Source organism: Triturus cristatus, chromosome 9 (genome assembly GCF_964204655.1).
Source record: "Triturus cristatus chromosome 9, aTriCri1.1, whole genome shotgun sequence".
In the NCBI taxonomy this organism is placed as follows: Eukaryota; Metazoa; Chordata; class Amphibia; order Caudata; family Salamandridae; genus Triturus; species Triturus cristatus.
This window is the reverse complement of record NC_140592.1, coordinates 1,094,615,200-1,094,642,240: the sequence shown is the minus strand read 5'-3', so window position 1 is coordinate 1,094,642,240 and position 27,041 is coordinate 1,094,615,200. Positions and strand designations below refer to the sequence as shown.

General features: G+C 43.8%; 1 protein-coding gene across 2 annotated transcripts in view; it reads left to right on the top strand.

The window, feature by feature from the left end:
- Positions 1 to 25,902, top strand: part of ABHD12B (abhydrolase domain containing 12B) — a 259,208-nt gene extending 233,306 nt beyond the window's left edge. For both annotated transcript variants that reach the window (XM_085626980.1, XM_085626979.1), the window contains 3 exons: positions 15,945 to 16,023; positions 19,888 to 20,012; positions 25,798 to 25,902. In XM_085626980.1, coding sequence (XP_085483106.1) covers positions 15,945 to 16,023; positions 19,888 to 20,012; positions 25,798 to 25,825 — 232 coding nt within the window. In that variant the 3' untranslated portion in view covers positions 25,826 to 25,902. The remainder of the gene's footprint in view (positions 1 to 15,944; positions 16,024 to 19,887; positions 20,013 to 25,797) is intronic.
- The last annotated feature ends 1,139 nt before the right edge of the window (positions 25,903 to 27,041 follow it).

Here is a 27,041-nt window from a genome sequence, read left to right as displayed (position 1 = left end):
TGAGGGTGATGTATAACAACAAAATGTATAATATCCGATCCCCGCAGGAGGCAGACGAGCTAATAGCTTCCATCAGTCAGCAGTCATGAGAAGGGAACTGATCGGGATAGATAATTAAGAGAAAGGGGAGAAGTCACAAGAGAAAAGAACTTAAAATAAGGGGGAGGGGAGAGAAAGGGGGGAAAGGTTTATATGGAAAACAAGAAAGAGGAAGAAGGGGGAGAGGGGCAGAAAAAGAGAAAAAAGGGAAGAGGAAAAAAAAAAAGGGTATATTAAAGTCAGGAATCCGGGAGGGGAAAAGGAAAAAACAGAAAAGAAAAAAAAAATCCCCAAAAAACTTTAGTAAAGGAAAAATGGATAAATATAAAAAAAAAAAAAACAACTAATAAAAGGTGATAAACATGTTAAGTTAATTTGGGTATCATTGGGAGAAGTGCCCCCCCTCCTCGATCCCACCTTGCCATTTTTGACATCCCTCATGCTCTCTGCCATCACTTTGGCTTCAGTAGCCAATTGGATAGCAAGGTGGCGGTAAGCCGGGTCCCTTCCCTAATAGGCATTGTGGGGGTTCAGGGGATGGTCTTATGTTTGACGCAAACTGGCGATTCACCAGGCCAGTATTAGTAAGGGAGGGTTTTCCGGGGGGTGGGGGGAGGGTGAGGGAAAGAGTTAAAAGGTTCTCATAAGTTTGTCCTAGTTCTCCCTATATTTTGTAAAAAAGCTTTTGAATATGTTCAGGTTAAGAGACGTCGTTTGGTTCACTTTGGAGTGACTGGTTTCATAGGTGGAAGGACAGGAAAGACAGGAAGTGATAATGCATCATGACTGGGTTGCAGTTTTTATCCTGGAATGTCAATGGCTTGCGTGTGAGGGCCAGGAGATATAGAATCTTACAATACTTGAAAGACTCCCCCGCGCAGGTCATTGTCATCCAGGAGACACATTTACTTAAATATGAAGTGAGGGATATGCTTAAGAATCTGAAGTGGGTGGACAAATGTATATGTACGGACCACAACGCCAACATACAAGGGATCCTTATAATATTTAAAAGGCAGATCAAAGCCCAGATTCTGGAACAGAAGGAAGATCTTAGCGGAAGATGGTTATTTGCGAAAGTACAGTTAGAAGGGCAAGTGTATACTCTAGTGGGTTATTATGGCCTGAATCAAGACGACCCGTCTTTTCTAAATAAAATTCAGAACCACTTGATTTCATGCCAAGACCCCATAGTTTGGGTGGGAGACTTTAATATAGTCTTGAACCCCAAGCTTGACAAATCGTCCAACTCAAGAGCAATGACATCTTCTAAATCCAGGCAAGCACTTATAGCAATAATGTCGAATCTGGGGTTGGTAGATGAATGGAGGCAGAGATCGGGTAATATACTAGGGGTTTCCTTTCACAATTCTAAGTATAAACATAAGTCAAGAATTGACTAAGCCTTTTTTAGTCATAAGCTGAAAGACGATCTGAGGGAGATAGTATATATCCCTTCCCATCTGTCTGATCACTCGGCTATCTCATTTACCCTATTACACTAGCAGCGGACCAGGCATACCTCTTGGTCCTTTGACCGGACGATCCTGCTTGAAGAGGATGAAATCTGCTTCCTCGTCTCTGAGGTAAACACATTTCTGAAAATTAATCTAAACTCGGCCTCGATAGCCATCGTATGGGAAGCATTTAAAGCCTTCCTAAGAGGTTGCATAACAAATAGAGCCTCTTATAGATGCAAGGTTTACAGAACTGCAATTACCAATATAGAGCAGGAACTTAGGCAGGTAGAGCAGAAAGGTGTCCCAGTTTCGGTAGAGGATCACGAGAAGCGGGCAGCGTTGAAGACAAACCTTGAAAATTTACTTCAGGATAGGGTGGCCAAGAGATGGGAGGCAAGTAAGCTGTCACATTTTGAGTATGGAGAGGCGGCGGGTAAAATCTTGGCTTGGAAAATAAAAGCAGACCAGGCCAAGAAATATATTAAGGAAATAAAACTGGTAGGGGAAGCTAAGGCTAGATCCTCCACCACAGAAATAGGGATCGCCTTTCAGGAGTTCTTCCAAAACATCTATAAGGAAGACATTGTGGAAGACCCAATGGCCAGGGAGGCATGGCTTGATAAGTTTCATCTCCCCACCTTCTCGTCAGAACAGCGCGATCACTTGGAGACCAAAATATCAGAGGGTGAAGTCAGTAATGCCATCAAACAATTGAAGCGAGGGAAGGCGGCTGGCCCGGATGGCCTACCAGGGGAGGTGTATGGTGCTTTAGGTCCAGTTATAGTTCCATCTCTGACTGCCCTCTTTAATGCTATATTTTTTGAAGGCATGGCCCCGCCAGAATCGTGGAATGAGGCAACGATTGTGCCGATTCCTAAACCTGGTAAGGACCCGGCTGATTGCGGGTCCTATAGACCAATCTCACTCCTAAACAACGACTACAAGATCTTTGCGGCCATCCTTTCGGGAAGGTTGGGGAATGAGATTGGTTCGATAATCCATCAGGACCAGAAGGGATTTATAAGGGGGCGACAGTTAGCAGATCTCACCCACGATCTGGTTGGAACAATAGATATTGCCGCTACCTTCTCTCTTCCTTTGGCCACTTTTACCCTGGATGCTACCAAAGCATTCGATAGGGTCAATTGGCCCTATCTGGCCGCGGTATTGAAAAGATTTAATCTAGGGGGAAACTTCTGTCGAGCTATCTCGCTTCTTTATAAGGATCCAAGGGCTAGAATCCTGGTTAATGGGGCTCTTACTGAGCATTTTAAGATTACGAGGGGTACTAGACAGGGCTGCCCGCTTTCTCCCCTCCTATTCAATATGTATATTGAACCTTTTGCTCAAATCTTGAGAGAAGAGTATAACATCCCCTCTTTTGAGTTTGAGGATGGGTTAAGCGGATAGGACTCTATGCGGACGATATACTTATCTATACAACTGACCCTGTGCAGGCCTTTCCCATTATCATCAAAAGGGCTAAAGAATTCGGGCAGATTTCGGGGTATGAAATCAATGAAGGAAAGACAGAGGTTATGACTTGGAATATCCAAAACCCGAAGTTGGTAGTCACTCCATCTATGCGCTACCTGGGAATTAGGATTACGCAGGAGATTGGTAAAATTGCACACACCAATCTGGACCAGGTCTTTCGAGAATGTCGGGCATTACTAAAAGCCTGGACCTTTCTCCCATTGACAATACTTGGGAAAGTTAGTTTAGTAAAAATGTCCATCCTCCCCAAGTATACATTTATTTTTAATACTATCCCTCTAGCTTTCGAGTCTAAGCAAATTCAAAAATGCCAGCAAGATATAAATTCATTTGTTTGGAACTATAAAGCTACTAGACTGTCCTGGAAAAAACTGAGAAGGAGGAGGGAGAAAGGGGGGCTCGCATTACCAGACCTACAATATTATGCCTGGGCGTTTCAGCTGTCATACTCCAGGATGTTGCTGAAATCTCCATCAAGAGCATCAATTGGCAAAATGTTCAAGGCTATGCTGAATGGGGCGGATTTGCCCCCTGATGGTTTTCTTTTTAAATTCGGGGACCGGAAGTTCTTCAAGAAGGTGAGGTTAAAGACCCTAAAATCTTTGGTTAAAGCGTGGAAGTTGATTAGAGAAAGAGTAGGGTTGCCCTATTTTTCTAGTTTTGCCCCAATCTGGGACTCCCCAGGGCTCCCTCCCTGTTTGAGGGATAGTCTCGCAACTTCCATAAGGGAGGCAGGGATAGTAAGATGGGGACATCTGCTAGTGGGAGAGGCACTGGTAGGTTGGGAGGAGTTATATGGGAAGGTCGGCCCAACACTATCGAGATTCAAATATATGCAGCTCGTTAGCTGGTCCCGGGAATTGAAGAGGAAAAGGATAGATTTGGGGAGGAGTAGCTTCCTGGAAGAACAGTTGGTAGAGAGACAAGAGGGGGGAAAGGAGGTAGCCTTTTGGTATTGGGCCATTCAGGAGGAGGTGGATGGGGATTTCACTCTACCCGATGAGCAGTGGGGAGGGCTCATGGGTATGCAGTGTGAGGATCTATGGATAAGATCGTTCACTCTCCTGTATAAAGTGGTTAAGCCGGCTTGGCTGAGGCGGAATCATCTGTTCACTGTCCATCGAGCCTATTTATCCCCCCAAAGGCTAGCTAAATTTCAGACCGGAAAATGCTGTAATAAGTGCAATCTCCTGGCAGCCTCCAACGTTCACATGTTTATGGACTGTCCATCTATCAACATCTTTTGGGAGGAAGTAAAGACTACTTTGGACCCCATTCTTAAGACATCCATATCTGTTACATTGCCGTTAATTATATTTGGGGTGGATGACAATATCACGGGGCAGGCAAAGTGCTTTTTGTTTTACGCAATTCTTCTGGCCAGACGGCAGATTTGCAAATATTGGGTTGACCAGAAGGCACCATCACACGCAGGCTGGCTATTGTCCCTATATGATACATCTAAGGTGGACTTGGCCAGATCATGTCGCCAACGTAAGCTCTCCTTTTGGAACTTGCTGGTTCAGTGGAAATAGAAACGCTCTGCAGACTTTCCAGGGTTTTTTTTTTGTGGTTTTTTTTGCCCCCCGGGTCCGATGATTATCCCATCAACTCCAGGTTCCCTGGTGGTTCCTTCCGAAAGGCTTTGTTAAGTCTAGATGGAGTAGTGAGGGGATTGGTATGCCCTCTCACTTTTTTCTTTCCTCCCATTTACAACATCCTGGAGAACGTCTTTCGCCAGTCTATATTTTCCTGGTGTCCGGGTCTGAGAGAGAATTATACCTAGTTCCAGACGACATCCAAGGTGATCGGCGTTTCTTTTAGGGATTGTGGGGCAGGCAAATGAGGACAAAAACAAAAAAAACAAAAAACATATCGTCCGCATATAGAGAACGATCAGCGGTCTTTGTCGGAATCTCAAAGCAGCTGCCCCATGCAATTGCCAGAGCTTACAGGCTAGGGGTTCAAGTGCGAGCGAGAACAGCATAGGTGATAGTGGGCATCCCTGCCGTGTTCCGCTCTCAATGGGAATCGGGCACGACACCGGGCTACCGGTTGTTTGTACAGAACCCTAACCCATTTTTTAAAAAAAGGAGGAAACCCCATTTGTAGCAAAACCTTAAACATGTATGGCCATTGCAGGGAGTCAAAAGCTTTTGCTGCATTTAGCAGCACCGCTACTGCTTGAAATTTGGGATCAAAATAATGCAGAGTGGAAAATATAGTGCGGAGATTTTGCGTCGTAGACCGTGCAGTGACAAACCCAGACTGGTCAGGGAGCACCAAGAGGGGAATAAGTGGCTGCATCCTGGTGGCAATCGTTTTGGCGAGAATCTTCGCATCTATGTTGTTAATCGACAGAGGTCTATAGGAGTCGCACTGATCCGGAGGTTTATCCGGCTTTAATTAAAAGCGTCAAAAGTAACGCCTCCTTGAGTGACGGCGGCAGTTCCCCCTTCTCATATGCCTCCGCATATACCTCTAATAAATGAGGAGCAAGTTCCGACACATACGTCTTATAGAATTCGCTAGGGAGACCATCCATACCAGCTGCTTTGCAAGTTGGCAGCGACATTATGGCCATTTTAACATCCTCCTCATAAAAAGGCTGCACCAAGTATTCCCGATGGGAATCGGAAAACCAGCCTAGTGCAACGTCATCTAGATACTCGCCAATTTCTTCAGGTGACAAGGCCCCTTTTGCTGCATACAGTCGGGTGTAAAATTGTACAACAATAGCACTAATCTCCGGAGTTGAATAATGTGCTGCCCCGTTTGTGTCTCGCATTTCTGTTACGTGTGCCTGGGAACGCGGCGCCGCAAGTTTTTGTGCTAGGGAACGACCAGGCCGCCCTCCCTCATCATAATAGCGGGCCGTCTTCCGGCGACAGCAGTGAAGTAACTCCTGATCCACTGTCCTATTATACTCCGTTACAAGTATACGTATGTCCGCTAGTTTCGCAGAGGAGGGGTGGATCTCGTACTCCCGCTCAAGGACTGCAACCTCGGATGCTAGTTTTTTAATGCGACGCCGGATATCCCGTAAACTCCTGCCTGTGCTCCAATACAGACGCCCCTGATACTGACTTTAAAAGCCTCCCAAAGCACTCCCGCACTTTCCACTGAGCTCTCATTTTCCCGAAAGAAATTCCTGATTGCCTCCGCTACCGTTTGTTTGAAAACTGGGTCTATTAATTCAGTAGGTTGTAACCTCCAAGTGAAGGGAGGCCTCTCGCAGGTGGGGATCTGCTTAGTAAGGAGCACCGGAGAGTGATCCGACAGCGTACGTGCCTCATGCTTCACCTCTATAACCCAGGAACAGGCCTCCTCAGATACAAGCCAGCAGTCTATACGGGACCAGGAATTATGTACAGATGAGACAAAGGTACTTTCCCGACCCGCGGGGTTACGAAGTCGCCATATATCGCGCAAATTACCAGCGTCGCATAGTCCCAACAATACTTCCGACGCCTGTTTTTGTCTCATCTCACTGCTTCCTTGTCTATCTAGAGTCATGTCGAGGCAAATATTGAAATCAGCCCCCCAAATGAGCACAGCAGGGGGAAAGGCAGAAATCCTGCGCCACACATCCGAATAAAAAGAGGGGTCATCTGTGTTTGGGCCATACACATTCACCAATAATACAGTCATACCGCCCAGTCTCCCATGCAGAAGCGCCACTCGTCCCTGCTCATCACTCTCCATCTTAAGCGCAGTGAATGGGACACCCTTTTTTTATAACAATAAGCACCCCTCTAGAATAGGAGGAGTAGGATGACTCAACCTTAGTGGCAGCCCATCGCGTACCCACCCGTTTTACCGTTTCAGTAGTGAGATGAGTCTCTTGCAAAAGAGCCACATGCACTCCCATACGATCCAGATAGGTAAACACTAATCTTATCTTTTTCGGTGTATTGAGTCCCCTCACGTTCCAGGTGAGGAACTTGACATTGCTAATCATGGTGATATTTCATCTTCCATAGTAAACAAATCCTCTATACCCCAGTATACACTCTGCCCTCTACAGAAATCCGCCTCAGCATATATAAAAAACACAATGTAGTTCTACCGCAACTTCAATGAGGTGCCCCCAACCCATCAACCCCCCACCCACTTCAGCACCCCCAACTCGCCAAAGCCATCCCATTCCCCTAGAACCCATCCCCAACTCTGAACAGAAAGACAAAATAACCGTCGGGGTACACCCAGCAGGGGCGCTTGAGAATATCTAGCCTCCCAACAAAAGGGAGGTGGCTGAGCGGGTCCATCACTATGCCTGAACCCAAGCCTATACCCATCTCCGTAGTAACATAGGCAGGTAAGTATACATGTGCTAACTAGAATCGTCCACCTAGACAAATAAAAGTCAAAGGTTACTCATTGCAGAACCAATACAGTATAATAACAAAAGGGAATACAGCTTCTCAGTCGTACAGTGCTGGCATCCAATATTACATATTCATTCCCTCATTTAATCCTGAGCCTCCGCTTCAGCCGCAGCCTGCGACTCACGCCGTTGTCTTTTAAGTTTTTTAGCACGCTCTAGTGCAGTCTTGGGATTTGTAAAAATCTTGCAGTCATTGTCCGGGCCAACCTTCAAGCACGCAGGATAGAGCATGGCATATGGGACTCCTTCGGATTGTAAACATTTCTTTACAGCTCCAAACTCTCTGCGTGCCGCCTGCACCGCCACAGTAAAGTCTGGAAAAAAGGAGAGCGTATTACCCTGATACTCAATTGTTCCCTTGACTCTTGCCATGCGTAGTATAGCATCCCGGTCCCTATAGTTAAGCACTCGGGCAATAAAGGGGCGAGGTGGGGCGCCAGGTATCGGTCGAGCCACAAGAGACCTATGAGCATGTTCAATAATGAACATCGACGACAGGTGTTCAGTGCCAAAAAATATCCGTTATCAACTGTTCAACAAACGCCTCCATCCTCCCCACATTTGTGGACTCCGGCAGCCCCGTGATTCGAATGTTGTTTCGCATAGAGCGTGCCTCCAAATCCTCATTATTTGCTTGAATGAGGGAAAGGACTTTTTCCATATTTAAAGTCTTCACTTGAATATCACTCAACCCATCTTCGGCGGCCGATACTCTTTGCTCAACTTCCCCCATGCGTGCGCTGTGTTTCTCAAGTTGAGACGACATGTGGTCTAACATGTGGTTCACAGCCGCCATGGTCCCTTTGATAAACTGGAGACTACGCTGCATAGCAATAAGAGTGGTCTCCAAAGTGGATTGCCCTGCGTCATGAGCGTCCGCTTCGGAATCGGAAGCCGCCTTCTGAGAAGGCTTGGGGTTTTTTCGCGCTTCGAATGTGAGGCGTGGTTGCGATTTGTCAGCCCGGCCCATTGTAATAGTCAATTTAGGTTCCGCAGCCCTCCAGAGGACACCAGTCAACCCACAGGAAACTGTCCGCAGACCACTATGCAATGAGCCACCTTGTCAAGCAACAGCAGAGCCCCTCACTCCACCCAGCGGGAGCTCCACAGCGAGGACCTTCCCTGCTTCAAGAAACTGATTGTAGGAGCAGGCCCAGGGACCACAGCAACAAGGGGCACCACACCTCCTCAGCCCGCCTGCACCAAAGTCCGCAGCAACAGCACACAGGCCATACGCCCTTTTGGTCTAGCGTTGGCAAGAAGAAACACGGGGGAGTGGCGCAGTTCTCAACAATTTATGGTGTATATGCCAAGATACAGCACTGAAGGCTGCCCTGCACCCGGACCAATGCAGCTAAGATTGCCCAAGCAGCTTCTGATTAATCAATCTGTCCCTTATGTAACCAAGACCGCTGCTGTCAGAATAGTAGGCCTCAGTCCCTGCATGCATATGACATTAGGTCGCTGGTGTGCTAACCGCTTATTAATGGGGCCAAAATTCCCTTCTGCCTGTACGTCCTATTTGGTCACTACTCAGGATCTCTCTGCCCGCCTGAAGATCCAAACTCCGGCCCACCACAGAGCCCAACAGCGCCTCCACAGTAGTCTACGTACCCCAGCCCGGGCCAGCAGCTCCCAGGCCGCAGGCCGCAGCCCGCACCCGGCCCGCACCCACCTCCGCAACCGCAGGCCTACCGCGGGCCACGTCCCCACTCACCGCCACCCGACTGGGGGCGCAGACACCGTCTTCCGGCGCCGCTGTCCCCTCCGCAGCTGCCTCGTACAGTGAACCTCCCAGAGCCGCGAGCAGCTCAGCGCCCGCAGGGCCGATGATTCGTCGCGGCCGCTCAGGAAGCCACACCGCAGAGCCGCGTCAATGGCGTCCGGCAGCCAGGCCCCGCCAGCACTCCTCCCTACGCCGGAGCCACAGCAAAAACCGTTCTGGCGGCAGCGTCTCTGGTCCGATGTGCTGCAACTCCTCACCACAATAACTCCATCACCAGCACAGAGCCAGCAGTCCCACGCCACAGGAGGAGTCCTGAGGCCCCCGGCACTCAGAATCCCGCAAACGCCGCCATGCTGCAGTCAAGGCGCAAACTTCACCGGAGGCAGATCGTCGTCATACCGTCGACTCCGAACAAGCAGCGGCCACCAATCCATACAGTAAGAGCCAGGCTGTTAGTAGCACCTCTTCAGTCAGTGGGATGGCTGGTATTACAGGCAGATATTAGTCGGATTGTGGCTCAGCCAGGCAGAGCCTCACTCAGGTGCGGCCATTTTCGCGGTGCGCCCCTCGATAACTGAAGAGTTAAAGAAAATTTAACACGTTGCATGTATGAGAACATACTATGAAGGGTTAATATTGGGCTGTAAGTGTAATTCTTTTTATAACATGGCTAAATGATTTATGGCATTTGATAAGGTCGCCAAGAAAAGACAACCTTTCAAACAAGCATTGGCAATGTTAGTAGGTCTGGCTTTAATGTGCTGCACAACGCACACTCTCAAAGGCGCATCACTAACCCTGCTCTTACATGGGCTGAGTCTTTTACATCTGTTTTACTGGGAATAGGAGCAAGAACCATGAAGGATCGTCTGCCTGCTCTGGTGCGAAGGAACATGGGCATACTCAAAAATGCAACTGAAGAGAAACAAAGCATGTGAGAGGACACATAGGACTCGAACTGAGAGCTGAGATAGAACAAGGTCTTTGTGCACCATGCAAAGTATCTTAAACAAGATCTGTTTATTCAATGGAAACCTGTGGACAAAGTCCAACTCTGATTTAACGGAAGCACAGCATGCTAAATTAAGTATCAGACATGGCATGTGCATTTTGCAGAAACTGTAGGCAACAGATAAGGTATTTAGGTAATCCACGCAAGACGCCATTCCTATAATCTAAACAGGATGAGATGGCTGCCCAGAGCACCAACCTTCTCCATTAAGCTTAGAGGCGAGGAAGAAATTTCCTTAATCTGTTCAAAGGGGAGTAACATGTACCAGTGATCTTCTTCACATGGAGGCGGAGGCAATTTCAACTTTAAGAGAGCAACAGCATGTTTTTAGTGATTGTAACAGGGATTGTCAGTTGGCCAAGAGCCAGTGACTTCCAAATGGGAGATTCCCTAGATACAACAACTCAGATTTATCTGCGTTAATCTTCAAAAGGTTATTAGTTCAAAACAATAAAATCAAAAGAACATTAAAACACCTAAAAGAGTTAAATAAATGTTAAAGAATTACACAAAGTACACAATTATTAATAAATTAATGTTCAGTGTTTTTGTTTTTAAATAGTAAAAATACACAATGAAAACAAGATCTCTGTAGCACTACCTGAAATATGTAGCAGAAATTCTCTTAGTGTTATCCCCTTAACTGCTATGGCTTTTTTTTTTCTTTTATTGAATGTTTGGGGTAGTTTGTGCTTAGGCCTCCAGGGCTTGTATATGCCCCTGGAGGCGAACAACTAAACAGTCAAAATATATCTAAATTTAGAGTTTTTGTGAAAAATAGGGGGGGAAAAGTGCTCTGCAAAAGTGTCTGTAATTTTTCCTAAAAATTACATAAACAAAAGGTTTGCTGTGCTAAAGTAACCATATTCCCAGCTTTCCGGAACAAGCTGTGCTGAATCAAAAGGCTGATTTTTGTTTTTTTACCCAGTTTGTCATTTTTCAAAGAGGCGGCCCTTTTGTCAAATTCTTTTGCTTTCAAACTGCTTCCAGTCTGTGATGGAAACCAATGGGGAAACTCATGGATGATCCAGGAAAGCTACAGATTTCTGAAAAGAAGACAGAATTCGTAATTCAGCGAGGGGTTATTTGTGTAGGTCCCTCAAAGGTTCCCCAAAGAAATTAATTGTTGAAATAAAAAAAATAGTGAAAATAAGTAGGGAAACGCAGCGTTTGTGACAGCGTTTTCATCTGTAATTTCTTGTCACTGTGACTGATTTACAAAAGCAATATACCATTATGTCCGCTAGACCCTTCTGGTTGTGGAGATATATAGGGTCTGTAGGTTGCATAAGAACCTAGGGTACCCTGGCCAACAACTGAGCTGCACCTTACAATGGCTTTTCATTGTGTACAAGTATACAGCAATTCATATGGTTAAAAAGATAAAGTGAAAAATGGGTATCAAGGACACCAATGTATTTCTGAAATGGACACCAGATGTGGAGTGCAAGAGCAGGGATTATTTGTACATAATCTGAATTTGCGGGTAGCCACACTAGCATGTGATTCAGAGGGCATTTTCCAAAATTCCTTCTTTCGTACACTGGGTTAGATTTGAAAGGCACAAATGCATAGAAATCCTATTAGTAATGACAAATGTTCTACTATTCTGCGTTTCCACATGTCTCCCGATAAAATGGTACCTCACTTGTGTGGGTAGCCCCAGTGCCCTTGACAGGACCTAAAACACAACATGGACACATCACATTTCACCCCTGAAAACTGAGGCTTTTTTGCTATATGGGTAGCTGTGAAATTTGGGCCCTCTCTCAGCCGGCACCTTTTTCAAAGCTAGACACCTAAAGGAATCCATAGTGGGGTTCTTCCCAGGTTTTATTACCTAGAAGCCCTTGCAAACCTCAAACTTTGATTGAAAACACACATTTTCCTCACATTTCTGTGACAAAAAATTCTGGAATCCGCAAGGAGCGACAAATTTCCTACCACCCTGAGTTCTCGCATGTCTCCTGATAAAAACGTTACCCGACTTGTGTTGGTGGGCCTAGAGACAGCCACACAAAAAGCACTAAAGTGCTGCGTGGAGAGATCAGCGGTAAGGGTAGCTGCTGTATTTGGGGCAGTGCTCGTCCACCACCCATGGAAACCTACCAACCATACACATTTGTTTTAAAGTAATCACCAAGGGGATTCCCAGGTGGTGTACTTTACATGGATCCCACAAGGTTCTCCAATCCACTTTTCCCTGCAAACCTCAAACTTTGCTTAATGTCACTATTTTTCCATAATTTCTGTGATGGAAATTTCCGGAATCCACAGAAACTTCCTACCACCCAGCGATACCCCACTTATCCTGGTAAAAATGCTGCTCCACTTGTGTAGCTGGAACCTGTGTTCACAACAGGAACGGATCAGTGCAAGGTCAATGGGAGCCCTCGCAGGGGGACTGTGGTTACGCCGGGCTTTGTGGGTAAGACAAATGTTGTGGGATCCACTCAGGTCATACCACCCTGGAACCCCCTTGATGTCTACCGCGCCCTGGGGGTGAGGGAGAAGCACGGGCCCATGACCAGAGGACTCCTCCTCCCAAAAAATACTATAAATCTGCAGGCCATGGTGTCTAGTTAATTTTCTGCAGATTGGGGGGTGAATTTCCCCATCCATCACCCAGGGAGCAGAAAATGTAATTGGCTCCAGAGTGATGTGGAGCACAGGCCCATGCCCACGGTGCCCCCCACCCCCCCATAGAATAATGTATAAATGCAGTCCCTAGTATTTAGAGGCCATTCTGTCCCCTCCCACCCCCCGGGAGGCAGATAGGGGTAGAAAGTCCAATCGGCCCCCGGGTAGGGGAGCACAGGCCCATGGCCATGGCGGCCTCGTCCCTCAACAAATACTGCATAAATGCAGTCTCTGGTGTCTAGTAGGCTTTCTTCCTCCTAGAGGGGCAGATTGGGGGTGAATACCCTTATCCAAACCTCTGTTATCCTGGGTCCTCTGTACCCCAGACCCTCATACTGGGCCTTTTTAACACTTGCCTTTAAGAGTAACTAGGCAGAGCAGTCCAAGGCTGGCTCAAAGGAGGTGCTCCTGGCTAGAAACTCAGACCACAGCAATGCATAACATCAACACTCAATAAAGTAATGTCCAGTCAGTGCTTTTTCTTTGAAAAAGAGACACACTCTGTTTCAGCTGATTTCAGGTGGAATTACAAATCGGAACCCCTGCTAAAGAAGCGTTGTAAGTTAACCAGGGTGCAAATCTAAAGAAATATGATGGAGGCAATTAAACCCGTAAATCTGGACTGCTCCCATTGCCACTTGAGGTATCATGTGGCCAAAAAAACCCTGCAAAAAATGTGCGCACCAACAGCTCTAATCGTAAATAACAGAAATGCCCCTTTATGGGCCTACTGGACTATGTAAGGCTTTTCACAATCAAAAAGGGTAAGGCTATGGGCTTTGTCAAGTTGTTCACAATGTACATTGAGAAGCCTACTGCCTTTGTGCCCAAATTTAAAAATCAGTAAATTAAGCCTCCTAATTTTTACATGACCATAAAAATGACCATATTGTCTTTGCCGAGAGAGAACCATCAAATATTTGAGGCGGACCCAAAAATATGAATTTGCATGAACATGAATCGGTAACTAAATACACCAAGCATTTACTGTGGCCATACCTAAAAAGGAACCTCTATTCTAATCCCCGTCCTACTCATTTGTCAGAGAGTTGACAAGGTAAAAACTGTTCCTATTTTATTCATCAAAATGTAAAACCTCTTCTCGTGGTGTTTGCCAATTAGATACAATGTAAACCCTTTTCCTATTGCAGTTTTTCTTTGGCTCTCCGTGTATAACCCCTTCCTACTAAAATTCGTCACAGGTTACATACAAAACAAAGCCCCTCCCCGTTTTATTTGTCTGTGTTCACAATGTCAAACCTTTTCCTACTGTATTTTTTGCCGATTTACACCGGGCAACAACCCTTCTTATGTAATCTAACACAACTATTTTTCAGTCAAATGCTTGCAGGGAAGATGATAAACATTCGGGCAAAATCACAGCACCTCTCTTAGCATTGCTTCTTACAGCTGTTTCTCTGGTGAAAGTATAATCGCTGGCTGTCAGATGGGCCAAGCCTAAAAACCAATGAAATTCTGAAAAAAAGCCATTGTTTTCCATGGGAGGAACCCAAACGCCTGTCTTCAATGTTAATCTGTGGAATACAGGTTGGAAAATAGTTGTCTGTACACTTTAACACAGTGCAATAACCATCCATCCATAAACGCCTTTAGGCTTTAACATAGGTTTTTTCACAATAAATTTGGCCTACTGCCCTTGTCACAACTTTTTGATTTAACTAATAAACAGAGCAGACCTATAGCATTTACAAACCAGACCTGAACCCATGATCATTGGCTCGTCACAATAACAAACTCAGCCCCACCATATTGAGCTTAATTTTTGGAATACAAGAACTTCCACAGCTAAAGTATGCCCTTCATACAGTATGGAGCTGTGGGGCACTCCAGCCCTTCTGGCGCAGCGCAACCTCTTGCTTAGAACAAGTGCTTTCTTATCAACTCCCCTTTGAACCTGTTATTCCTTTTGCACAGAACAGATGGGATTGGGGGAAACAGATATAAACAACACCTCTTGTTCTTGGGGCTCAAATTGGCCAAGCAAGACATAGCTCAGCGCTGGAGGGAGACCTCCACACCCTCGGTGGGGGGGTTGGAAACGTGCTATGGACAAATGCATGGGGATGGAGGTCGCAGTATTCCAGGCGCTGGGTTTTCCGTCCATCAATTGTGTGTCGTTTGCTTTCCCACAGAAGCACAGGAACATTTGGAAGAGATGGGCTGACTACAGGGGCATAGATCTGCCTCCTAGACGTCCCCCAGAGTCCCTTATCGAGCAATAAACACATCCATACGGCCGCGGGCATACTCTTACTTTATAGATCCCCTACTCCAATGTTGGTGACAGACATCTTCCACGGAGTGAGGGTGTTGCCTAGTTTGTGCCTGGGTTTTTCCCTGTTTCTTTTAGTTTTTTGTTGACGCTTTGAAACATGGGTACTGTTCAGAAATGCATTGTATAATAATGTTTGTGTATGGGCCTCTAAGGCCATGCTGTACCGCCAAAAATTTCAATAAAATCTGTTCACAAAAAAAAGTATGCAATGTCTGCCCAATCAAATACATTATTGGGGAAGACCAACATGTGGGTGGAGCAAAAGACCCTCTTCCAGTGGTGCTTCCGAAAGCGCTTTTTCTGTTGATAATATAAAGTTAAGAACAGCTGTTCTGCCAATCTAGACCTAAAGACCCTCATTTTATTAATTTAGAGAATAAAATGCTGGACATTTTTAAAAAGCTTTGAGAAGACCTTGCACTATCAAGATCTAGGTTTTAGGTCACATTCAGGTATCCAGAAAGAAGGTACAAAATAATTAAATTGGACTTCCTCTTTGGAGGCCCAGGGCAAAGACAGGCGATGGAATGGCAGTGGTCTATTTCCTTATACCAAAAAAGATTACAATTCATTAAAATTTTCACAACTGAAATTCAACCAGCAGTGTGCTTCTATATGTGATTTTCTTGATGACTGCCCTACTGACATGGACCCCAATCCCCAGTTGCAATGCCATGTAAATATACGATCTTGTATACTTCTTATTACATTAATAAATTAGGTCATTTAAAAACATTGAGACTTGATTACAAACCAGTAAAAACACTAAACTATTGCAAAAGCAAATTACTCTTATGGGATCATTTAACATTACAAATGTGTCCTGGATTTGTATAATTGTTGGTTTAAGTAATTAATAAATTTCTTTTTGTTGTGTTTCCTTTCAGTGTAAAAATACTGTCAAGTCCCCTTTTGATCTTGCATGCAGAAGATGACCACATTGTGCCTGTGGAATTGGGTAAAAAGGTAATCAGGAAACTGAAAATCCTATTTTAGTCATGCTTGAAGAACTTTCTTTTTTAATGAATTGTTTATGTATGTATGTTCGCATCTCCATTTTTCTGGAAAAAATTAGTTGAACTCATTATACAACTGTGTCTATTTGATTTTGTTTGTAATAAAGGCCCAGATATACTAGGGCTTTGCACCGGTGCTAGAAAGATACAGAGCAATAGCAATGATTTCCCTTCAGGTGCAAAAGGTGGTGTGTGCTGGAAAGGGACCCTTTTCACAGCATGATATCTACATTGCACCACTTTTTGTAAACTGAAGGAGGCTCAATGCAAACACTCATATTTTATGACTCAAAGCTCGATCTTCTAAGATAGCCACAACTAGCTTTGGGGCATTTTTACAAAAGGACATCGCCATAAGAACGTCACTTTTAGTGAAGTTTTGGTGGCGATATCTCCTCCTCCTTATTTACAAAGCGGCGTTAAGCAACTTAACGTGGCTTGATGCCACCTTGTAAATAAGGCCCCTTTTCACTCTTCACTTAGCGTGAAACACCAAATTGCCATTAAAGATTGTTTATGTGCAGGAAGGTGTCCCTTCCTGCACATAAACATTCGCCGCTGCAGCGCAGGCACCCTTGCAACATTGGCTAAGGGTGCCTGTGCTTGCGCTACCCAGCTGTTTTAGCACCAGCGCTAGGGGATACGTACGGGTGTGCCGTATTTTTGTAAATACGGTGCATACCTGCCTTTTAAAAAGTGTTAGATTGCGGCGTTACCAAAATTGGAGAAATACCATGCTCCGAAAATTTATTGTAAATATCCCCCGTGTTGGAAACTAACATGTACAAACAATTGCGAATATTGTAATTGCTTGTAGAAACTGATTCCTATGTACTGCTATGCACCGCATACATCTAGTGCTTTGGAACCTTCTGTGTGTGTCTATACGTAGCAATTTGCACAGGAAGATACCCTTCCAGAACAAATCCTATGCTAGACAGTGCACACTTGCCTCTGCGCCATGGTGCGAGGGTGCGTATCCCACAAGTTACTTTGCACGCCAATGCAGGGGATGACATCAGCAGCAGGTCAGTCTTTGAATATACACCTCTGTGCATTGTTTTCTCTTTTTCACAGTGCAATGCAGCACGTTTTACATTGTGTGAAACCTGTGTAAATATGGGCCAATGTTAAGTGGGAGGGAGAAAGGTCAGCTTTGATGCAGTCGGCAGGGTTGCACGAGCGTTGCTGTGCAGAGCCCTGCGACGCATGCAAGGGATAGCCTGCACCTTTATCCCTAGTGCACCTTCCAATTTGGAGTCCTGCTGAGGTCAGGACTCCACACGGGAAGGTGCACTAAACACTGCAAGAGGATAATGTAGGGCATGGGCCATTCCTCTAAGAATGAGGTATTCTTCTGGCTGATTTATTTTCAATCAGTGCACGCGGAAGGTGGAAACCAGAAAGCTAGGATTGGGTGCTTGGACCTGCATTTGATAAAAAGGTTACTACTTACAATTAGGTAAAGACACTCTTTACAACGCTCTTAACAACTTAAAATGAAAACTCATTGCAGGCTAATGATATCCCCATAAAGTGTGATGATTTTGACTTTCGCCCAGGTCACAAAAAACCTCCGGGTCTACCCCAGTGAAAACTATGATGTTCAGTTTCCCCTTTGTTTTTATCTATTTTTCATAAACATATTTGTTTGGATTATACATGTTACAGAATAGTCAGCAGTTACAATTCCACTGAAACCTCTATTTGTTGTATTTTCTTTTTAACCTGAAATGTTTTTTCCCCCTACCACCAACCAAATTGGGTTCCATCCATGCACTTCCCCTCATTTTCTCACACGTACTCAAGCCACCAAAATACTGCTGTTCGAACTGACATCTGTGGCGTGGTTTCACCCTGACTTTTTGCCTTCAGACCTTCTCTTTTTACTGTTTTTGCTGAATCGCTTTTGCTGGCTTTAGGACTCTGGGCACTTTACCACTGCTAATCTGTGCTAAAGTGCATATGCTCTATACTTAAAACATAGTAACATCGCTTATCCACAATTGGCATATTTAATTTACTTATACGTCCCTAGTAAAGTGGTCTATATGTTCTCAGGTCCTGTAACTTAAAAGCCACTAGTGGGCATACAGCTCTGTTTGTGCCACTCACTCAAGTAGCCCTGCAAACCTGTCTCAGGCCTGCCACTGAAAGGCCTGTGTGTGTAGTTTTAAACTGCCATGTCGACCTGGCAAGTTAACCCACTTGCCAGGCCAAAACCTTCCTTTTTTATTACATATAGGTCACCTCTAAGGTAGGCCCTGAACAGCCCATGGGCATGGTGCAGTGTATTTAAAAAGAAGGGCATGGAGTTCTTAAGTATTACATGTCCTGGTAGTCAAATACTCTTACATTTCTTTTTCACTACTCTAAGGCCCATCTCTCCCGTATGATAACATTGGGGTTACCTTATTACATTTGTAAGTGTAATTTCCCATTGGAAAGAGTTGAGACCCCTGCATTTAGTGTCCCTGGAATCACAATATATCGTGAAGTTGGACTCTAAATTGCAATTCTGAAAATGCCTCTTTTAGAAAGTTGCGATACAAGTCTGGGGTGGATGACAGCTGGCTTTGTGCATTCCCTCTAGACAGCCACACACAAAGGGAGCTTAGGTGTGACTGATGGGCCGTCCACATCCTGATGGGCCTTCCTGGGCAAGATGGAAGGGAGGAGCTGACACTTACACCTGAAAGGGCTGTATCCTCTCCCCACACAAAGGGCTGCATACCTCCCTGTAGTGAGTCTGGAGCTAGGGCAGGAAAGGCAGAGATCTCTTTGAAGTCTCCCCCACTTCAAAGGCCCAGCTGGGTATTAGTTCTGAACCTCTGACACCACCTACTCAGAACACTTCCGGAACTGAGGACATTCTACCAGGAAGAAGGACTGCTGTGCTGTTGGAGGGGCTGCCACTCTGCTAGACTGCTTTATTTTGCTGGCCTGCTGCTTGTGGGTGGGAATATTCTCTCCAAAGAGGGGTTTGTTTTGGGAAAAGAAAGACTGCATATGCCTGATGCACATAAACGTTTCTCAAGAAGGAAGTTTTTCTCCCTGTGTGTCTCATTGTTTTCCTGCACTGGAATGCCATACAGCTGACAGCTGGAAATTTCAGCATTTGAAGAGAGTGCCCACCTGACATTGTAGAGCCAGTGGGCCTGTGGCAGCTGGCACGCTGGGTTGACAGTTAAGGCCCTACCATTAGAAAACCATGCGGTAGAAAAGGAATATCCGGTTACAGCTACACTATAAATGACCCTCTAAGTTTGGAAGCGCACATAAGTGTGCGACAGGCATTTGTTATGATTTTGAATACCTGCAAATGGGTGACTTTGTGTGGTCCCATACTATTCTATTCTCTTTTAGATTGTCATGTCAGTCTGTGGAAAATGATGCATAGCTGTTTTCACTCGACTGGTTCACTTGTGGGTGGGCAACATGTGAGACTCCGGCCCACAGCACTTTTTGCCTTTTTGACCTCCCATTTGTGCATAGTATAGTGATTGATTTGATGTAGTGAGAATACATTGATCTGCCCCAGCACACTCAGACGGATAAGTTCTGGAGTTCATTGTTGCACTTTTTATACTAGCGAATGCCATAACTCCATGCATAACATTGTATTTTAGTCAAATACTATTTTATCCAGTTGCATGTTATTCTAAGTTGAAATAATGCATGCAGATGTTTAAACGCAGAACTGGGAAAAGAGTTAACCTGCAAAAAAATGGCTGTAGGTTTTAACATTTTTTAGCGATTATGAAGTAAATGTATTTGTTAAATGCATTGTTTCAATGTTTATATTTATCTACAGTTATACGAAATTGCACAGACATCTCGCAGTTCCAAAGATAATGTCAAGTTGGTTTTATTTCCTGCCTTGATGGGGTACAGACATAACTACATTTATAAGGAGCCCAGCCTTCCCAACATTACAAGGTAAATATTCAGATTGGCAATCTTACCCTCAAATGGACACAGTCTAGCATTTTGCCTTGTGTTTTGCTAACAGCTGTGGATGCTCAGCATTATAACTCAACCAGTGATAAAACTCCCATCACTCCACACAGGCAGGAATAGATGCATATAGCTTTTAAATGGGCACATGTGCCGGAGACTGACAGGGGCCTCTGCTGACAACCAATGACCTGGTGGGCGTTAAGCCATCTGCAATGTAAAATTCATGGGCCGGCTTAGCTTGTGGTGCGTTGCTACCCTCCCTTTTTCATTGAAACTCAAATAGTGTCTCCATAGAAAATAGATAGGAGAGTTGACCTAAGAACGATATCACAAGAGATGAGTAGAATTCCATGGTTTGACACCCAATCTGTGGATGCTGGCTGAAGGTAGGTGAATGCAAAGTGGTTGCAAAACTGTGCGCATCTAACCTTACACTTGGAAAATCGATTGAAGGAAGGAACCAAAGGGACATGTACATTGATGCTGTTTTCATGATGGTATTCCTGATGTGTGCTGTTTCAGGAGTTATTTTATGCATTCCTGACAAGTATACACATGACATTAGAAAGGAAATTTAGTATTAGGAGGTGTCCAGTTGTAGGGCTATAAGGTTAGCTTCCCTGATTAGAGAAGTTAATTAGCTTATCAAAAGAGAGGAAGGTTTTTACATGTTACTGCCAGAAAGGGGCGGAGAATTTTTTTTGAGGTTGAGGCTGAGGTAATTGATCAAATATTTAAGATTTTGTTTTAAATGGATTTCGTTTTTAACGGATGGGGGTATTGGATGATTTTTTTTTTACATCCATAATAAAGGAGAATTGTTAGGGCAACAGTGAGCATAGAAACTTTCGAAGGCTTTGATTTTAGAATTGAAAGATTTGATCACCCATTTTCCCACCCCAAGCTGGTCTTTTTATTTTTCTTCCAAATCAAAACTTAACTAGTATTGACTAGGCCTATCGTGTCGGAAGGTTGAAATCAGATTCATCATCCCTCTCGTGTTAGCATAATCGATCATTTTGTACCTTATTCAGTCTAACGTCTAATCTTATTACACATTAATTGTGCTGACCAATGGTTAACGATGTGTTTGTCTTATCTGTGAACATTCTTAAGCACAATACAATATTCGGATTCTTGTATTTTTCTAAAATTAAATAAAACTTTTGGAACAAAAAGCAGAATTGTCAAATTCTTTGCATTTGCGGACAGGAGCAACAACTACAAGAGGGGTGCAAGTATTAGTCGTAGATTTAACAGTTTCATATAGTTTTGGAGAGAGTTTTTCAACAAATCAATGTTTCTTTTGATAGAGGCATTTTTAGTTGTTTTCTTTGTGTTCATATATTGTTTCTCAATTAATTTTAGACGGAATAACTGTCAAGTTTGTTTGGTGGCTCTGACATTTTGTTTGGGGAACCAAGGAGACTATTTCTTCTAGCTTTGGGATGCTTTTTCTTCAGTGGCAATATCTCCTTTATCTAATCATTCATCTTGACATTATACTTAGTTGTGAGATTGTTGATCTCCATTTTCTTGATCAGGTCAAGTTTGTGTTTTTATTCTCTGTAACCCATGACGATACAAGTTTACTTAGGCCGGGTGTAGTGATTGTTTAAGAAAAAAGTGAAAAGCGAAGTTAGAAGTGGCCTAGTCAGTCAACTGATATAGGATTAATCATAGTGTTGTTACTGGCCGATGAGATGTAGTATGGCACTTTTGTCTTGGGGTTTCAAGGAAAGTTGAGTCAGGTCATTGTTAATTAAGTTGATGGATAAGGTAAGAAGGAGTATCTGATTGTTCCAATTAAGTTTGGAGTGTTCAAGAAATATTCTATCAGTAGATTTAATTGGATGGGAAGTCAAGTGTTTGTAACACTGATTAATGATTAGTGAGTTTTCTCCTGAAGGCTTGTGCATAATGTTAAGATAGGTGCTTGGAGGAAGACATAGGTAAGTTCTACCATTAGATATTGGAAGGTAGAAATTGAGTCTGATTTAGTCTACAACGAATGGATTTGTCATGCAGTAGGGCTACTCCACCTTCCTTCATGACTTCTCCAAAAGGGGCGATCAAGTGAACTGGCAGTAGGAGATTATCCATAAATGTTTGGGATGCTTTGTTTCGCCGGGTTTCGGTGACTATTATGAGATCGGGACTTTGTGATGAGATAGTATGTGATAGAAGGTGTCCCTTCTTGCACAAAAACAATCATCCCTACAACGCAGGCACCTTTGCACCGTGGTGCAAGGGTGCTTGCATTGGCGTATGGCAGCCAATTGTGCGCAAGCGCAGGGAAACAGGACAGGAATGCGCCATTTCTGATAGATATGGCGCAATCCTGCCTTTTTTTTTGCTGTACAGCAGCGCCGCACAAAGGGTTGCGACCCTGCCCTACTGCAAAATATTGTAAATGGGGCCCTATGTGTATAGGTCTACTGAGGTATAGAGTGCACACAGCAGGCAGAAGAGAAGCTAAAAGGTACCTAATCTGAATATATCCCAGCCATAACTGCATAAAACCATTTGATTAACAGTAGTTCAAAAAATTCATGAAAAGTACTCCCACTTTTACTATGCAGAATCTTTACAAACTAAGCTTCAATATGAAAGCACATTGCGGTACCAGTAACTCGCAACTGATGTATCTAAGTATCTAAGTAGTCTCAGTCCAGACCCTTGCCAATCAGAATCAGAGCTTGCCAGCAAAGATTAGAACATCATGTTTTGTTAATGTTATGTTATGTGCATTGACATGGCCTCCACCTGCCCAGTGTCTAGTACCCACGTTTCCAGTGTGGACAATACATCTGTGTAAGTAGTTTTAAGTAATTTTTATTAGTTTCATTAAATAGACCTTAGTGCAATAGTGAAAGGCATATAATAGAGATCATAAATTATTATTATTATTATTAAATGAAATTTGTAGAGCGCACTGACACCATGGGATTCCTGGCGCTATAGGACAAAGGTGATACACAATCTGTGGTTAATGCAGGGTTAGCAGGGTGGGGGAAAGAGAGAGGTTTTGAGCAGCTTCCTAAAATGAAGGAGGGAGCTGCTCGATTTGATGATCAGGCGAAGGGAGTTCCAGAACTTCGGTGCCAAAAGGGCGAACCTTCGTCCGCCAAATTTGTAGGTTCTGGTTTTGGGTATGACAAGTGATTTAAGATGAGCAGAGCGAAGATTGCGATTTGGACAGTAGGGAGTGATGAGGGAAGTCAGGAAAGCAGGGCAGGGGCAGTGGAGGGCTTTGAACGTGAGGCAGCCCAACTTGAAGGCCACCCTCTGTTCTATGGGCAGCCAATGTAGTGTATGCATCCGAGGTTTGGCAGATTGCCATTTTGGAGATTTGAAGATGATACGAGCTGCCTGGTTTTGGACCACCTGAAGGCGGTGGAGAAGGGTTTTGGGAAGTCCGTGGTAGATGCAGTTGGAAAAGTCCAAGCGGGAGAGCACAAGAGATATGATTACTTGAATCAGAGCAAGTGGGGGGAGCAGGTGACTGACCTTCCGAATCTTTCTGAGTTGGAAGGAACAGGATGAAATCACGGAGCCGACATGAGGTCGGAGAGAGAGTTCGGCGTCAATAGTCACGCCAAGACTTTTTACAGAGATCGATAAATAATGCACACTACATACACAATAATTTGCTTTAAAAAGACACACAGGTAATTATAATAGAGTAAACGATAGATTAAAAAGGAGAAATACCCAGATAACTATAATTAATAGATTAAAAGTGATAATCAATATAACTTGTATGACATGCATTCAAGCATATTTTAACTACTGTAAATTTCATACATATCTTAGGTCCACTAAAACTACTACAATAAAACTATAACCTCAATCCCCCACTGACATCTGTGTTAGTAGTGTTTAGTTTGGGCAATAGGTCTGCTTCAATATTAGTATGTTCTTGCATTAGTTGGTCTACTTTGCTCCCTTGGACTTCCTGGAGCATATTTACGAGAACTAACGCATTGGCATAAATGCATCAGATTTCTTGCGGCTGCCGTAAATCCTGCCGTAAATCCTGTAACAACTCCATGGATGCGCTAAATTTACAATACAGTGCTCCATGGCGCAAGGATTTTACTGAGGCAACAGAAATTCTGACCAATCTTTTGGCACTAAAGTGCCACATTGCTGGAGTTGTTTGTAAGACTGGCGCAACTCGAGCAATGCTTCAGAACACAGAGGTGAGTCCCATTTTACAAGTCCTGCGTCAATCCTTGTGCCTGGTTTGAGAAGGCGTAGGGATGTTGAGGCAGTCAACTCATAGAGTGACGCAGTGAAAAGTTGTAAATTTCACTGCGTCAGTTATACGTGGCTTGTAATGTGAAAACGTCTACCCTGCATACATTCTACCTAGCGTAGGTATAATGTGACGCAGGCCTTTACAAACTGATGCATTGGGCCCAATGTGTCAGTTTGTAAATATGGAGCAATGTGGAGCACTGATTGCGCCGCTGCTGCGTCAAAAAAAATGACGCTGTGGCGGCGCTAGCTCCTTGTAAATATGCCCTCCTGTTCCTTCTGCACTACCTCTTAGAGACGCATATCTCTTGTGATATTCTTGGAGTTATCTGAGTGTCAATGTCCTTCTTTATCTATATAGATTCCATCTTCCTAGCATCATCTTTGACATCTCTATTTTGTGGCATTCTGATAGCTGATTGACCAACATTGAGGGGCATATCGCCACTAGAACATCACTTTTAGCGACGTTCTGATTGCGATATCCCCTTTTCCTTATTTACAAAGCGGCATTAAACCTCTTAACATGGATTAACGCCACCTTGTAAATAAGGCCCCTTTTCGTGCTTCACTTAGCGTGAAAGGGGTGTGCAATGGGTGTTGCATTGGGTGTTCCGCTACAACACTCATTGCTTTTTGACGCTGCCCCATATTTACAATGATGGGGCAGTACCAAAAACTAAGGTCAGGTAAAACCTGGCTTAGTAATGGCGATACGGGGAGAAATTATTAATTTCTCTTGGTATTTTGCAGAATGCAGCACACATAGAATCAGCACATCGCCTTTGCAACATGGTGCAAGGGTACCTGGGTTGGCACTAGGCAGATTTTTTAGCACAAACGCTAGGGGATACACAGGGGTGCGCCGTATTTTTGTAAATACAGCGCATTCCTGCATTTAAAAAATGTCAGTGCACCGACATTTTATTGTAAATATCTCTCGGAGTGTATTTGGAGTGATTCTGTTTCATTCTGAGCCTCCTGTGTGAAAACTCGAATTACTGTCTATGCACTAGTGTTTGGTTGTAACATAAATACTCTTAAGTTAACTTAAATGAAATAGTGATGCAAATCTCAATTTACACGCATACAAGGTCTTAGACAAATAATTTCTTCGAGGATGTAACAACTTCTACTACTGTATTTCTTGCAGGCAGGGCCACAGAAGCAAATAAACAATCGCCAAAAGCAAGCTTATTTGTGAAGTCTTAGACCAACACTTTCTCTGTTACATTAGAAACTGAACATTTTGTGCTTGATAACAAGAAGTAATAATGTAACAAATAATAGAAGTATTGAAAATTAGCTACACTAACATTCTCTATTTTGTTGTTATCTGCTCTCAATTGTTTTGTTTCTGGGAGGGCAGAATGCAGTTCTAGTGTGTTGTTAAGATTAGAAATAATGTATTGTCCTCCATTTTGAAGCTTCTTTGTATTATATCTATCAACATCCATGAAAATGTTTTTGCTAATTGACTGCATTGTTCTTTTTTTCCTAGAGATCTTGTGAATAGCATCAAAATATGATTGCGTCAAACAGTTCAATCGAGTAAAGGATCTGTATAAATGTATCTAAATAATTTATTAAAATATGGCCAAAGAAAGAATTGTATTTGTGGTTTGTTGTGTGCAAGCACCTTTGATGATGCTGTGCCTGTAATACAGGGTTTCTTCTCATAATTAGACAAGTATCAATGTATTTTTTTTTTATTTAACAAAGGTTATATAGTTTGAACAACATGCTCAAATGATGAAAGCAAGTTTGTTTTTCAATGATGTCCAGCACATGGCAGAAGTGATAAGCAGTACAGTATAGTGTGGCTGCATCTTATTGTGCACTGTGTAGTTTTCTCTCCAGGACGACCAAGACGTAGTAGTGTACAAGAAAATATAATTAAACAGTTAAAAGACAATGTCAAGTAATTAAAGATTTATTATGCATAATTAATAAAATAATTGCATACAATTGCAGTTGCCAACAAAAGTACAACACTACAAAATCATTGCACACTGCTCCAAGACAGAAAGTTGTACCTTAAAAACATCAAGCAAAAGTTAAAATGATTCTTTCGGTGAAGTGTAGCAGTTATTAAATTATCAGATTTCATCGCAGTCTCTTGGGTTCTTTGATCAGCTCCTGATAGAAATTTGGTAAATCGACTATTCAGAATTGTGTCCATAGAATTAAAGCATGCGATGGCAGCCAGCCTGCAAGAACAAATGCCCCGTTGGTTAAAGGGCACTCTTAAGAGTGCTATTCTTCCTATACCTCTAAGGGCAAGAGGTACAGAGTAGGTGGACAAGGTCCTCGGTATCTGACCTACATAGCCAACAGGAGATTGAGGGGCATATTTACAAGCCCCTTGTGCCACCGGAGCATCGCTTTTTCGGACACTCCGGTGGCGCAGTGTGCTGGCCCATAATTACAAGGCCACGCAAAAGCCACCCTGTGTGGCTTTTCATGACCTTGTAAATATGGCCCCCTTTCACGCATCACTCTGCGTGAAAGGGGCGTTCCATGGGTTTTGCTGTGGGTGTTGCCGCGCAACACGCATGGAATCTGACACATGCCCAGATTTACAAGGTTTTGTAAACCTGGGAATGCATCAGATTCTAACGCCTCCCAGGGGAGGCATAAAAGTGGCACAACAATGAGAAATACCTTTATTTCTCCTCGTTTTTTCCTCTTTCTATGTTTGTTGCATTCTGCAGCACACACAAAAGGAGGAAAACGCCATCAATG